This window comes from Pleurodeles waltl, chromosome 10 (assembly GCF_031143425.1).
Source record: "Pleurodeles waltl isolate 20211129_DDA chromosome 10, aPleWal1.hap1.20221129, whole genome shotgun sequence".
In the NCBI taxonomy this organism is placed as follows: Eukaryota; Metazoa; Chordata; class Amphibia; order Caudata; family Salamandridae; genus Pleurodeles; species Pleurodeles waltl.
Window position 1 is genome coordinate 222,015,176 of NC_090449.1, and position 13,588 is coordinate 222,028,763.

Here is a 13,588-nt window from a genome sequence, read left to right on the forward strand (position 1 = left end):
AGGTTTCAGATAGCACCGAGCGGGCTAATCTCTGAAATTTATTTTCCGAGGATTTTTTTCCATGGTTTTAATCGCAATTAAGTTTCACATAATAATATCACACATACGCAATCTGAAACTTGGCAGCTACTGTCATTTTTGTGGCGTGCGCAGATACGTACAGCTGCGTGGGAAGGAGTTGAGGACGCTAAAGAGGTCAAGGGAGCAGCATCGGGCATCATACCTGCCTCTTTGGCAGAACCTGTCGGCACAGTAATTCGTCCTGACCGACAACTGGTTGTAATAAGTATAAGGGGGCAGACGTAAGGACGCTGAGCACGCATGCGCCAGCGCATGCTGCTTTAACCTACCCATCAGGCATGGTTTTCTTTTCTGTACGCGCCCCGCCCACAGTAGCGTCACACCCTTAGATGTTTGTGACGACGAGTCACGTGATGTTCTACCTGTGACTGTGCTGCTATGGCGACCGTAAGCGAGCTGAAGGCTGGTAAGAGAGACAGCGCGAGGGGCGCGCAGTGATGGCGGTAATGCACGGATTGGTAGCGCAGCTCCAGTTAGAAGTGCAGGGGGGCACACACCACCATTGAGGGGCGAAAGCAGGGTAAACAGAACTCTACGGAACGCACTAATTACTATTGGGTGCCGGAATAGCGTGTTACTCGCCGAAAAGCGCTTCCACGACTCGTCAGGGACAGTAAGCGCTATTTAAATGCAATTGCAATGGTAACCAGGAGTCGTTTCTATCGTAGTTATTCCACCTGTCTTGCTACAGTCGTGCTTTGCATGGTGGTACTTGTTACAGTGCAGGTATGAGCTACTCTGGAATAACACAAGAAAACTGAGTCTCAAGAGTAACATTATTTGATTGACACGTCAGGGATCGGATTCAGCTAATCTTTTGGTCAAACTAGGCTCAGGCTATTATACACTTTTGAGGAGGACTGGAACTGAAAGCGTATTTCCACGGGTATTGGCTGTGCTCCATAGGTAATGGTGCTGGTTCAAAGGGGATGCTGTTGAAAAGGTGAGCCAGTTGTAGTCCTTAATTGTGGCGTGTGGGAGTGATGTGGTCATTCCTTTTGAAAGACTGGAGGAACTGCTCTCTCTGGAGCACTTCATGGTAGTCAGGCAAACCAGATTCTATGGCAGGACTGGAGGCTCAGATTATGCTGCTCTTTCTTTACTACTCACATTTCAGCAAACAATCAAAATACAGAAAAAGTAATTGCTTATACAACATGTCCACCAACCACAAGCCTCCCAGCCCTATTAGAGTCCATAACACTAAGAAGGACTCCTCTTTCTTTGCTGCTCATCGGCGAGATAAGTATTCACTTTTTCGTTTGCCTTTATTTCTGGGTCCGGATTACTGGTTCGCAATTGGTCTATGGGGATTCCTGTGCTGGGATCTTAGATTTGACTGCGCGGGCGGTTTTATTGCTGCGGTGCCGGGGGTGTTTTATATCTTGCCTATTTGACAGTTTCTCTCGCAGTTTTCTTTAGCGGGCAGGGTCCTGCTTGACGCGCTCGCTTCCGCAGGCCTTACAGGTGAGTTTTATTTGTTATTGGGGGTTTGCCCGGTCCTCTGGGGCTTCTGCCCTGGTTAGTTGGCACTTCAGCGCGTGCCCGGCGCCTTCTTTAATGCAGCCTGGCTTGTAGAGTGGCAATGAGCGTAGCCCAATTCCTACCAAAACTACCGATTGGGCTATGCACATTCCGTTGTCAGTTTCTCCTCCTCCCGGCTGTTGACAGCACGTCGGAATCTCACGTTTTTCGCATTCCTGACGTGCCTGTCTTTGATGTAGATGCCGGGCTCTGGCTGAAAGAACGGAGCAAGTCCTGCATTCTTAGCGGTGTGCACGCTTACTGGAAAGTTCATTTTGATGCTAATAAAGGCTCTCCTTGACGCCCTCAGGATTTATTAGGGGGCTGCAATAACTTTGAACAGCTGTGGCTGAGGAGCCTTGTTAAGATTTTTCCTCCTGGACCTGGGGTGGCTCCCCCCCCTTGTTTAGTCCAGTGTCCGACTGGGTTAATATCTAGCTGTTTATGCACTTGTTGGACTTTTTTGCTTATGCAGGGTCATCCCCAATCTTTTTGCCTCCTGCCTCCTATTTTTCTGACCTGTTGCTGTTGGCTTTTGAACTCTGAGCACCTTACCACTGCTAACCAGTGCTAAAGTGCGTATGCTCTCTGTGGAAATTGTATGGTTGATTGGTTTATCCGTGATTGGCATATTTGATTTACTAGTAAGTCCCTAGTAAGGTGCATTAGAGGTGCCAGGGCCTGTAAATCAAATGCTACTAGTGTGCCTGTAGCAGTAGTTGTGCCACCCACATAAGTAGCTCTGTAATCATGTCTCAGACCTGCCATTGTAATGTCTGTATGTGCACTTTTAACTGTAAATTCGACTTGGCAAGTGTGCCCACTTGCCGGGCCTAAACCGTCCCTTTTCTTACATGTAAGGCACCCCCTACGGTAGGCCCTAGGTAGCCCCAGGGGCAGGGCACAGTGAATGGTTAAGGTGAGACATATAGTAATGCATTTTATATGTCCTGACAGTGCAGTATTGCCAAATTTGTTTTTCACTGTTGCAAACTTTGTCCCTCTCATAGGTTAACATGAGGGGGGTACCTTTAAATCTGATTAAAGTGTAGATTCCCTTTGGGAGCGGATGGAAATGTGGAGTTTGGGGTCTCTGAGCTCACAATTTAAAAATACATCTATTAGTAAAGTTGATTTTAAGATTGTGTGTTTGAAAATGCCACTTTTAGAAAGTGAGCATTTTCTTGCTTATACCATTTCTGTCACTCTGCCTGTTTGTGTATTCCCTGTCTGGGTCAGTTTGACAGTTGGGCTGGTTGCACCTCACACTAGACAGTGACACAAATGGAGCTGGTGTGTAGTCTGCATTTCCTGATGAGCCATCTGTGCTAGGAGGGAGGGGAGGAGTGGTCACTTAGACCTGAAAGGGCTGTGCCTGTCGTCACATAATGCCGTCTCTGACCCCCTGGTGAGTGTCTGGGGCGTGGCCTGGGCAAGGTAGGATTTCACATTCAAAAGATACTTTACTTTGAAGTTGGCCTACTTCAAAGGAGAAATTGGGTATAAGAAGGGCACCCAAAACCACAGACTTTAGAACACTTCTGGAAACAAGAGGAACCTCTGCCTGCTGAAGAGCTGAGGAGAAGTGCTGCCCTGCCTGTGCTTTGTGGAGCTATCCTGCAGTTGCTGCTTCTACCAGAGTAAGAGGGCAAAGGCTGGACTTTGTGTGCCTGCCATCTTGTGAAGAAATCTCCAAGGGCTTGATTTAGAGCTTGCCTCTTGTTGTTTGAAGTCTCAGGGACAGCAAAGACTTCTCTCTGCCAGAACCTGGAGTCTCTGGAGAGACTCCTGCTCTAACAAGTGGTGCCCTATCCAGTCCCTGCGCCCTTGAAAGGAAAGCTGGTAGAAATCCCAGGAAATCGACTTTGGACGACTTTGGACCGCCGCCGCTGCTGAATCCAGTGACACCGCCAACAACTGACTCCGTGATCTTCGCTGGAACGCAACGACCTTCGCAAGCCCGACGCTGCTGCAGCCCGCTAAAGTCCGCGACTCCGTGGAAGTCACCGCACAACGTTGTGACCGTCGCTCGAAGTGCGCAAATTCAATGTTTCGCACAGACGCCGCGATCCCCGACTTCGCGCATCGGCTTGTTTTCACTCTTCACCAAAGGTACTGTATTTGGGGGTCTACGCGACTCCGTGTCCGGCGCCGCTCGTGTCGGCTTGTTGGGAACGACTCCGTCACAACGCCGTTTTAACACCTCATCGAAGCATTTTGTGTTTCTAAGCACTATTTTTGAGTTTAATCTTTAAAAATTCATAACTTGACTTGTGTATGTCGGATTTTTGTCGTTTTGGTCTTCTTTTGTTTAGATAAATACTTCCTATGTTTCTAAACTGGTGTTGTCATTTTGTAGTTTTTTTCATTAGGCTACTGTGTGTATTGGTACAAATACTTTACACCTAGCACTCTGAAGTTAAGCCTACTGCTCTGCCAAGCTACCAAGGGGGTAAGCAGGGGTTAGCTGAGGGTGATTCTCTTTTACCCTGACTAAAGTGAGCATCCTTGCTTGAACAAGGGGTAAGCTGACTGTCAACCAAAGACCCCATTTCTAACAGCAGTACATTGTGTTGCAATGACCGAGTTGTTGCCCTTTGAGGAGGAGGAGTTTGGGCAAGGTTATGAGGAGGCCCCCGGTCCTCAGTTAGGAGAAAGTCTGTCTGAGGTTATTAATTCCTCAGTGGAGCGGTCTCTTAGCAGCCTTGGCGGTTTCTGTACCGCAAAAAAACAACCAAGCTGTTTTGGCAGCTTTGAAGCCCCTCACGCAGCAATTCGAATGCTTTGTCAAGAAGCAGGGGTTGGTTCCCTTAGCAGATGACAAGTTGATGGAAGAAGGCCCTTCAGGTGCAGCTAAACCAAAACCTCAAACCTAATCGTGGTCTCATGATGGAGCCATTTCGGCCTTGACCCAGTCATCTGCTTCAGATCATATGTATTGCTCCCTCTGTCTCCTTCTAAAGGATCACCTCTGGAGGTTGAAATTTCGTCTGTCTCGGGCTCCGCCACTTCCGACTCCTCTCATTCCAGCGGTTCCTTGCGCAAGAGGGCTTGGAAGTGAGATTCTTCCCACACGAAGGAGAGGTTTAAGTCTCCTCCCAATCCGTTTCAGTTTAACCTGGAGGATATCATTCATCCTCACTCTGTGGATTGGGCCCCGGCGCAAGCCGTGGCGGATTATCTACATGATCAGCGAAGGAAGGGCTTCGACAAGGAGATGCGTAATAGGTTGCGGGCTGAGTGCCCTAGGCCAGAAATTCCTTATAAAGTGGCAGAGATGCTGGACACTGATCCTAGTGTGCTCACCTTCCTCAAGAAGTTTGCCAAGGATCCCAGAAAAGGTATTGACAGGGCCTGGCGCTTGTGTCAAGACAAACCTTTGGACTTTTCAGACCCTTTGGCCAAGATTTTGGAAATGACCTTAAGAGCTAAGGAAACTGGCGCTCCGATTGACCCTCATACTCTGGCTGAGTGGACGGAGAAGGTGATTTGTTTGTTAGGTAATGCTAACTGCGCCATATCTACGGAAAGACAGAAGTCTCTCCTTTATGAGAATTGACACCAACTTGTCTGAGTTAGCGGCTGCGGACGCAGGTCCCCTGGCGGAAGGTTGTCTTTTTGGCAACAAGTTTGTCAAGGATATCGCCAAATATGTGACCACTTTTACTACTCTAGATAAGGCGCAGGCAAACTTAAAAAGGTGTCCCATTCGGGCCTTTTTGGACGTGCCAGGTGAGGCAGGGGCCGCTCGTCAGGACTGTAGAATTTCCAAGGCTTCCAGAGGGGCTCCAGTCGAGGCCAGGATTATGCCAGAGGAGGCGCTTTCTCTCCACGTCGACAAAGGAAACAGGAGCAGGAGGGGAAGAGAGGTGGTTCAAGAGCCAACATCCAGTCAAGTTTGTCTGCAGGTGAGAATTACAGATTGTTCTCTCATTCAGTTGGGGAGGTTGTGTGCAGTATTTCCTCCACAAATGGTGTAGTTTGACTCAGGATGCATGGGTGTTGCAGACTGTTCAGGGTTTCCGTTCAGAGTTCTATCAGACTCCGCAGCAGGAGAGTATTCTTCTTCCTCTCAGTTGTTCCCCATAAGACGCCAGCGTGATCGATTCTGAGATTCAGGCTTTGTTCCTGAAAAGAGCGATTGCTTTCTGTGAACCCCTTCCTTCCGGGTTCTGCAGCAACATCTTTCTCGTACAAAAAAGGGGAGGAGGGCATCGGTTGGTTTTAAACCTCCAAGAGTTCAACTCATTCATCGTCACTTCAAAATGGAGGGTCTTCATCTGTTACCAGATCTTCTTCAGACAGGAAACTGGTTGCAATTGGATCTCAAGGATGCATATCTGACCGTTCCCATTTGGCATCCTCGCAGGTGTTTCCTCCAGTTCAGGTTGAGGGGTAGTTAGATGGATTATTCGGTCCTGCTTTTCGGGCTTTCCTCAGCGCCTGGGTGTTTCACCAAAGCTGCTCAAGCCGGTGGTGGCGCACCTGAGAAAGAAAGAGATCCGCCTGATCATATATTTGGACAATAGATTGATCATGGCGCAATCCCAGGAGTTGCTCAGGCAACACAGACTCACGACAATCTCCCTTCTTAAGGACCTAGGTTTTGTCATAACCGAGAAGAAATCAATGCTTATTCCCTCCAGGACTGTAGAATTCTTAGGTTTTGTGATCGATTCAGAGAGGTTCCTATTGGTCCTCCCCAAGTCCCAAGCTTCGGGACATCAAGAAGGAGCTTCAGGTAGCATTAGCCAAAACCTTGTTGTCCCTGAGAAAAATTGCTTGGATTGTGGGCCTTCTGGCCTCTTCAATTCAGGTGATTTTTCCAGGGCCGCTTCACTACAGGGCGTTACAGAGGCTCAAAATCCACCATCTCCAGAGAGGCCTGACCTATTCAGATTTGGTTCCTCTGACAGACGAAGTTCAGTCGCAGCTCAATTGGTGGTTGACGCAGGTCGATGCATGGAATGGCAGGGCTATATTCAGCTCCTAGCAGGAGACGGTGATAGAACCGGATGCCAGCCTTTGGGGCTGGGGAGCGAGATGCGGGGACATCTCAACAGGGGGGAGATGGTCACAGCAGGAGCTTCAGTTGCATATCAGTTGCCTGGAGCTCTTAGCGGGGTCTTTTGCGATCACGACTCTATCTCCCAAGAAGGTTTCGTGTTCCATTCTTCTGTGGATGGACAATATCTCAGCAGTCAGGTACATCAACAAGTTGGGGGGCACCAGGTCGCCAGCCCTGTCCGAGATAGCCAAAGATTTTTGGCATTACCGTTTGAAACACAGACTTCTGGTGACAGCAGAATATCTGCCGGGTCAGGTCAATGTGGTAGCATATTGGAATTCCAGGTACCTCAGGGATTACAGAGACTGGAAGCTCCTGCCTCAATTATTTCTTTTGACTCCACGATTGTGGGGCCAGTGCAAGACAGATCTTTTTGCCTCGCGTCTGAACAAGCAGATAGAGGAGTTTTTCAGTTGGAGGCCGGATCCGTTGGCGATGTCCACAGGTGCTTTCCTTCAGGATTGGGCAGGGTCCCTCAATTATGCTTTTCCCCCATTCGCCATGATTCCCAGGGTGTCGACTCAGATCAAGCAGCAGAGAGCACAGGTAATCCTGATTGCTCAGATTTGGAGAGCTCAGCTTTGGTTCCTGTTACTTCTGGAACTGGCGTGCGGCTCTCCTCTATATCTTCCTTGGTCTCCAGACATGCTTCTGGGTCCGCAGGGCGAGAGGCATCCTCTAGTACTGGAGAGGCAGTTGCAGCTGATGGCTTGGATGCTTTCAGGCAACAGTGGCATTTGCCAGGCATTTTGCAATCAGCTGCAGAATTTATCAATAGAGCACCGTCCACTAGGAAGAGCTATTCCTCCACTTGGAGAGTTTGGAGGGTTGGTGCCTGGAACGGCATTTGAATCCCGTGGCAGCCGGGATTATCCAAATTGTGATTTTTTTTTGTCTCAGAAAGCTAAGGAAGGATTGTTGTATAGGTCAGTAAATAATGTTTGGTCAGCCATTTCAGCTGGCCATGTCAATGTCGATAGCATTCCGGCAGGCATGCACCCCGTGGTGACTAAGCTTCTTAAGGGCGTGAGAGTTTCCAATCCTCCTTCTCCCAACTATACTTTCTTTTGGGATGTGAACTTAGTTCTAAGCTTGTTTTGAGAGCTGACCAGACAATTCAGCTTTGTCACGGAAGCAATTGTCAGCCAAGTTAGCAATGCTTTTGTGCTTGGCAGCCTGTCGAAGATCTTCGGACATGAAGGCTCTGGATCTTGCAGGTAGAGTTTTTACACCGGAAAGTGTTTCTTTTTTCCGATTTTTAGGAGGACTAAGACAGTGTCTACAAGTATAGAATATTTTGCATTCCCATTTTCTAAAAAGTTGTCGGTTTTCGATTGCTTAAAAGAATATGAACAGTGTACTAGATTGCTCAGGCCGAATCTGACGGGTCAATTGCTGGTTTCACTTTGTAAGCCTTTTAAGCCTGTCTCAGCAGCTACTATTGCTAGATGGTTGCGCCTTGTAATGGTCAAAGCTGGTATTGATACACATTTATTTGGAGTGCACTCGGTTTGGGGTGTGATGGCATCAAAATCTGTACATTTGGGAGTGTCTGTGCACCATATTATGAAATCAGCTGATTGGTCCTCGGACTCTTCTTTTAAACCGTTTTATTACAAGCCAGTAGGTGATTTTGCATCTACAATGTTTCGTGCAGCTTGGAAGTAGCATAATCTGAGCCTCCGGTCCTGCCATAGAATGTAAACTTTGCTAGCAGTCGCACCAAGAATCTTCAATTCTAATAGGACACGGAGGCGAGGATTATACCTCCCAAGGATTTATTTGCTGTTTCATGTGGCAATATGTTCATTGCAGACCATGTTTGGATATGTTTTAATGTGCCCTCCCGAGTTATGAAGTTGGTGTATGGGATGACCATGCTATTAATATTATTTCTCCATTTGTTTCTAGGATTTGAGCAGAAGTTGAAGTAGCAGGAAAATCCTTTCCAGCGGAACATGGTGGGACATGCTATCTGTAGTGAAATATCGCCTTCAAGCAGTTGATTTGCCTTTGTGGATGTTTTCAAAGTTCTTGGCTTATGGTTTATCGTGATGCAGTTTCGTGAAGCAAAGAAAGAGGAGTTCTTCTTATTGTTATGGACTCTAATGGGGTCAGGAGGCTTGTGATTGGTGGACATGTTGTATAAGGCATGATGGGAAATGTGGTTAACTTTTTCTGTATTTTGATAGGCTGCTGAAATTTGAGTAGTAAAAAAAGAGAAGCATAATCCTCGCCTCCGTGTCCTTAATAGAATTGAAAATGTTTGGCGCAACTTCTAGCAGATTTTACATTTTCAGAAAAAAAGGGGACAGCTATTTACATAGAAACAGGACTAAATGTTATATATTTGTGACCCGTTAGTAGTTCTAGTTAGGGCCTAGTTTCCATAGGAAAATCATTTTTTGTTTTGGGAGTAGCTTTGTAGCCATATGATGAATCTTTGCAAAAATGTCAAAACTAGTGTGTCACTCATTTCAGCTGTTGTATTGAAATCTTCAAGGTGGTTCTTCAAGCGGGGCCTGAGAAAAAAGGGGGGGGGGGGAGGTTGTCCCAAAACGCATTTTACCCATGCAATTTCGCATAGGGACTTTAGACATGACTACAACTCGAACTGCTAGACGTAATTACACCAGATTTGGCAGAAAGCTAGCTCTTGGCCCAGAAAGAGCCCTTTTTGTAACTTTGTATACATCTGTTCAGTAGTTTTGGCGTTCTTAAAGGAAAAATACATTTGTATATCTAAGAACGTAGATCCTCTGCAGATGTAACAGATCTCATGCTGAGATCTGATTGGCTGCCAGCATTTCAAACAGGATGTGCTGGCAGCTATCTTAGGACTCCGACTCAGCTGAGTCCCAAAAAAAAAGTTTAAAAAAAAATTAAAATAAAATAAAGAGTGCAGGGCAGGAATACCCTGGTGGTGGGGTCCTACAGGGAAACCGCCAGGGGCTAAAAACGTTTATTTTAAAAAACATTTTTGCTGCTAAATTGCAGTGGATCCACAGCAAAAGATTAAAAAAAGGCCCAGCTCTCCCCATGCTGCTGTATTGCTCTTGCTGCTGTCTTCTCCTTGCTTTCCCCTTGTTTTTTGAGTGCCTTCCCCTTGCTTTTCCCTCATTCCCACTGCTTTCACCTTGCTTTTAAACCCATTTTTTGTGTGCACTCTTCTTGCTTTTCCCTAGTTTTCAATCCTTTTTCTCTTTGCTTTTTTCCCACGTTTTTTGTGTTCCCGCACCTTGCTTTTCCATCGGTTTCACTACCTTCCCCTTGATTTTTTTTTTTTTTTTTCCTATTTTTTTTATGCCCAAGCCCTGCTTTCTCCACGAATTATTCCCTGTATTTTGTGTCTTCTCCTTGCATTTTCCTTGCTTTAACTGCTTTCTCTTTGCTTTTTTTTTTTTTGTGCCTTCTTGCTTTTCTCTAGTTTTTACTGCCTTCTTCTTGCCTTTTCCCACTTTTTTGAGTGCCTTCTCCTTGCTTTTTCTTTGTGGCATGGGGCCAATCCCCCTTCTACATTAAAAAAACAACATAAAAATTCAACAAAGGTTACATGGACGTTGTTGTTAGGAATTTGCGTTTAAAAACCTTAGAAATTCACAAAAAAAAACAAAGGTTACAGAGACGTTACAGTTAGGATCAGAATTACACGCATAAAACCATGGAAATTCAGCTGTTAGAGTTAGTTATGTCAAGTAACTATAACTCGCAGCCTCGCTGTGTGCTTCTAATTACTCGTTATATTACATCACTAATTGATGTCTTCTATGACATCATTGATAATGTCTTTGCAACATTTGCAGTGAAATTATTGATCTGAAAAGTGTGCAATGGCGGGGGCTATGCACAGTACCTGACAAGTAAAGGTGTTGTTTTTCTGTTTTGAAAATCATAACCATGTCATTTTTATGAAAATATACATTATCATTTTCTTGAATCAATACTATATAATCTTTTTCTCATTAATTACCAGCGGTATCCTATTTCATATGAAAATCAAATAAATCATGTAACTGTGTTCTTGCTATACGTCTGTTTTAATTTTAAGTTGCTGTAATAGTGCTTGTTACCTACTGACACGCATTAAAGTATCATATAGGCATATTAGTGTCTTTTTAAGGCCTCATTTCTTGGATCTTCAGTGTCCTCAAGCAAAACACTTAGATTGTACATACATAATATAAAATACTATTCTGCAAGGCTGTCTCCTTTTAAGTGAATGTGGTTCTAGAAGGACGTACAATGGACACGTATAATAAAGTCAGAACTGAAAGTCAGTTCCAAAACAACTGAATATAGGTACACATTATTTTACATGAAGCCTGCAGTCATAGGCTTTTTGGTAGGAGGGACAGCGCTTATAAAATAGTGCAGGGTTCATGCACTGCAATCACAATAAAACCATTATTTGGTTGTGCATAACATTTTCAATAAAATGTGGTGAAAGTGTGTGTTTTTTTTTTCCTTTTTATAAAACCTTTCCAGTTAACGCAACATTAGGATCCACTAAGTATCCATTTTAGTTACAATAATACCATCCAAAATGTGACGCATAGTGTGGCACAATATACCTTTTTTTGCATCCAAATTTAGTCAACCCTGCTGTATAAAATTGCCCTTCACTACCTCAGATCTCTAGTGGCCCTACTTACAGCTAAGCTAAGGGATTTCCAAACAGGTCAGTTCCTCTGAACTAGCAGTAGGTTTGGGCACGAGTGAGTCACACGGGGCATAAGGGATTCCATGTTTGGATAATGCCAAGGTTCCTGGGATAAAAGCACTGTGGTCTTGAAATCCTCTAGAGCACATATCTTGATGTGACCTGTCAAGGAATTGGACAAACATATATATTTTTTAAGTATTTACGTAACTTTTCAAATGGTGTCTGGCCTGACGAGGCTGACTGTAGGAATCTTGGACTAAAGAATGGGCAGAGAAAGAAACATAATGACAACCTTGAAGGGAAATTCAGTCAGAAAGTAAAAGGAATGTAACAGATGGTAAAATGTGAATTTTAAAATGGTTTTACTGTTTTCTTGCTAGTTGTAAAAGACACCTTGGAGAAAAGAGGCGTACTTGGGCAAATAAAAGCAAGAGTCCGGGCGGAAGTTTTTAATGCACTAGATGATCAAAGTGAACCACGTCCGCAACTGTCGCATGAAAACCTTCTCATCAATGAACTTATCCGAGAATACCTGGAATTCAATAAATACCGTTACACAGCTTCTGTTTTAAGCACAGGTAAAGTGACTGTTCTTTAAACTTGTTACAGGCACATGCTTGATAAGTGTCTGTATGAAGTCTTTAAGGCTGTAGTGGAACGCTGTGACTGTTCAGCTGATCTAACAGGAATAGATGCTTACTTATCTGTAAAGATAAAATTACAGTGCTGCAGGATGCCTTGAGTAGTTTAGGTTTCTCACAAACATTTAGGCTGCTTATCCTTAAACAGTGCAGCAGCAGTTGAAGTTGTCTTTAAAAACGTTGTGTAACAAAGAAAATGTTTTAGAGTTATGTAAGAAACAGAATTAATATTTGGGATGGATTGTAGTTCTCTACAAATAAATTCATCCAAAAAATGTCCAGGGCACTCGTATATAGAATAAAGTCCAAATATCGGTATGGCTCGCGGACACGCTTTTTAATATAGGAGAGATGGCAATACTCATGCCGTTACTTTGATCAACTGAATAAGAGCCATACCGATATTTGGATTTAGGATATCATTCAAGGTTTTGGAAGAGACTTGTAAATAACGAACATTCAGAATTCTTATTCTGTGGATACTTTTGATTAATTTTCATATAGAGGAGCCCTGATGAAGTCAAAGCGAGGATTGATCGCATGAAGAAACACAAGTTGGCTGGGCTGATTTGGATGACATTGAAGAAGAATTACACAACAAATACAATCAAATTTGTAATTTAAGAAACTTGTATTTGGACTTTATTCTATATACGAGTGCCCTGGACATTTTTTGCATAAGTTTTTTAGGAATTTTGGGGAAGTGGGGTGGTTTTCTTCCCTTCCAGGAGCACCGTTGTAAATCTTGCTGTTATGAGACACTTAAGTGTGATATTAGTGGGCGCCATTCCTTATCTCAAAACACCCATTTCAAATTCTCTTTACAAATAAAGTCAATAACTTTTTAAGTCAAGTCACAGGTTCAGAAATATAATCCCGAGCTCAACTGCTGCTAGCTGCGGCTCAGAGCACACAGGTGTTAGTTAACAAAAAAATCGAAAGCGTTTAGAAGTACCAGATTAGTTAAAAAGCCGAAAACGCAGCAAAATGAAAATCCCTTTCCAATTTAAAGAACTAGAGTAAACTTTAATGAACAAAATGACTCAAAAAATATTTAAATGAAAATAGAAGCAAAAAGCACAAATCACCAATGGTAGTCAATGGCTGAAGACCTAGACGGGATGTCTTGGACCCTGGAAGTAGAAAAATATTATTATTTTTTATACCAAACCACAAAGAGACCTTTTTTTTTTTTTTTTTTTTGCTTTTTCTGAACAAAAATTACTTTAGTGTCCAATCAAACTCAGGAATACACATCTAAGCCTCCCAGACCACTCTCAGGGTGCTAGGCAGAGACCACCAGTCACGTTCCTTCCAAGTTCCAGTTGCCACTGGTCAGCTGGGAATTTCCAGGAAAAACTCCACTTGCTGCTTGTGTCACTGTAGCCACACAGGAGGTCAGACAACTGAGCCTTACAGTCCACTTCTTTGTCCTGGTCTCCAATTCCATTCCTCCAGGGCTTCTGCCAGGCGACAGACTACAAGGCCAGTCCTCTTCGTGCCACACTTATTCCATGCACCACCCAGTGAGTGAAATTGGCTCTTGGGCACTCCCTAACCAATGGTATAGTACTTCAGAGGGCCGGCTCTACCCACATCTACAGTAGTTAC

General features: G+C 44.5%; 1 protein-coding gene across 3 annotated transcripts in view; it reads left to right on the forward strand.

Moving 5' to 3' along the window:
- The first annotated feature begins 350 nt into the window (after positions 1 to 350).
- The window catches only part of CEP20 (centrosomal protein 20), a 79,998-nt gene continuing 66,760 nt past the window's right edge, over positions 351 to 13,588 (forward strand). For all 3 annotated transcript variants that reach the window (XM_069210200.1, XM_069210199.1, XM_069210201.1), the window contains exons 1-2: positions 351 to 487; positions 11,717 to 11,914. In XM_069210200.1, the coding sequence (XP_069066301.1) occupies positions 460 to 487; positions 11,717 to 11,914 (226 nt within the window). In that variant the 5' untranslated portion in view covers positions 351 to 459. The remainder of the gene's footprint in view (positions 488 to 11,716; positions 11,915 to 13,588) is intronic.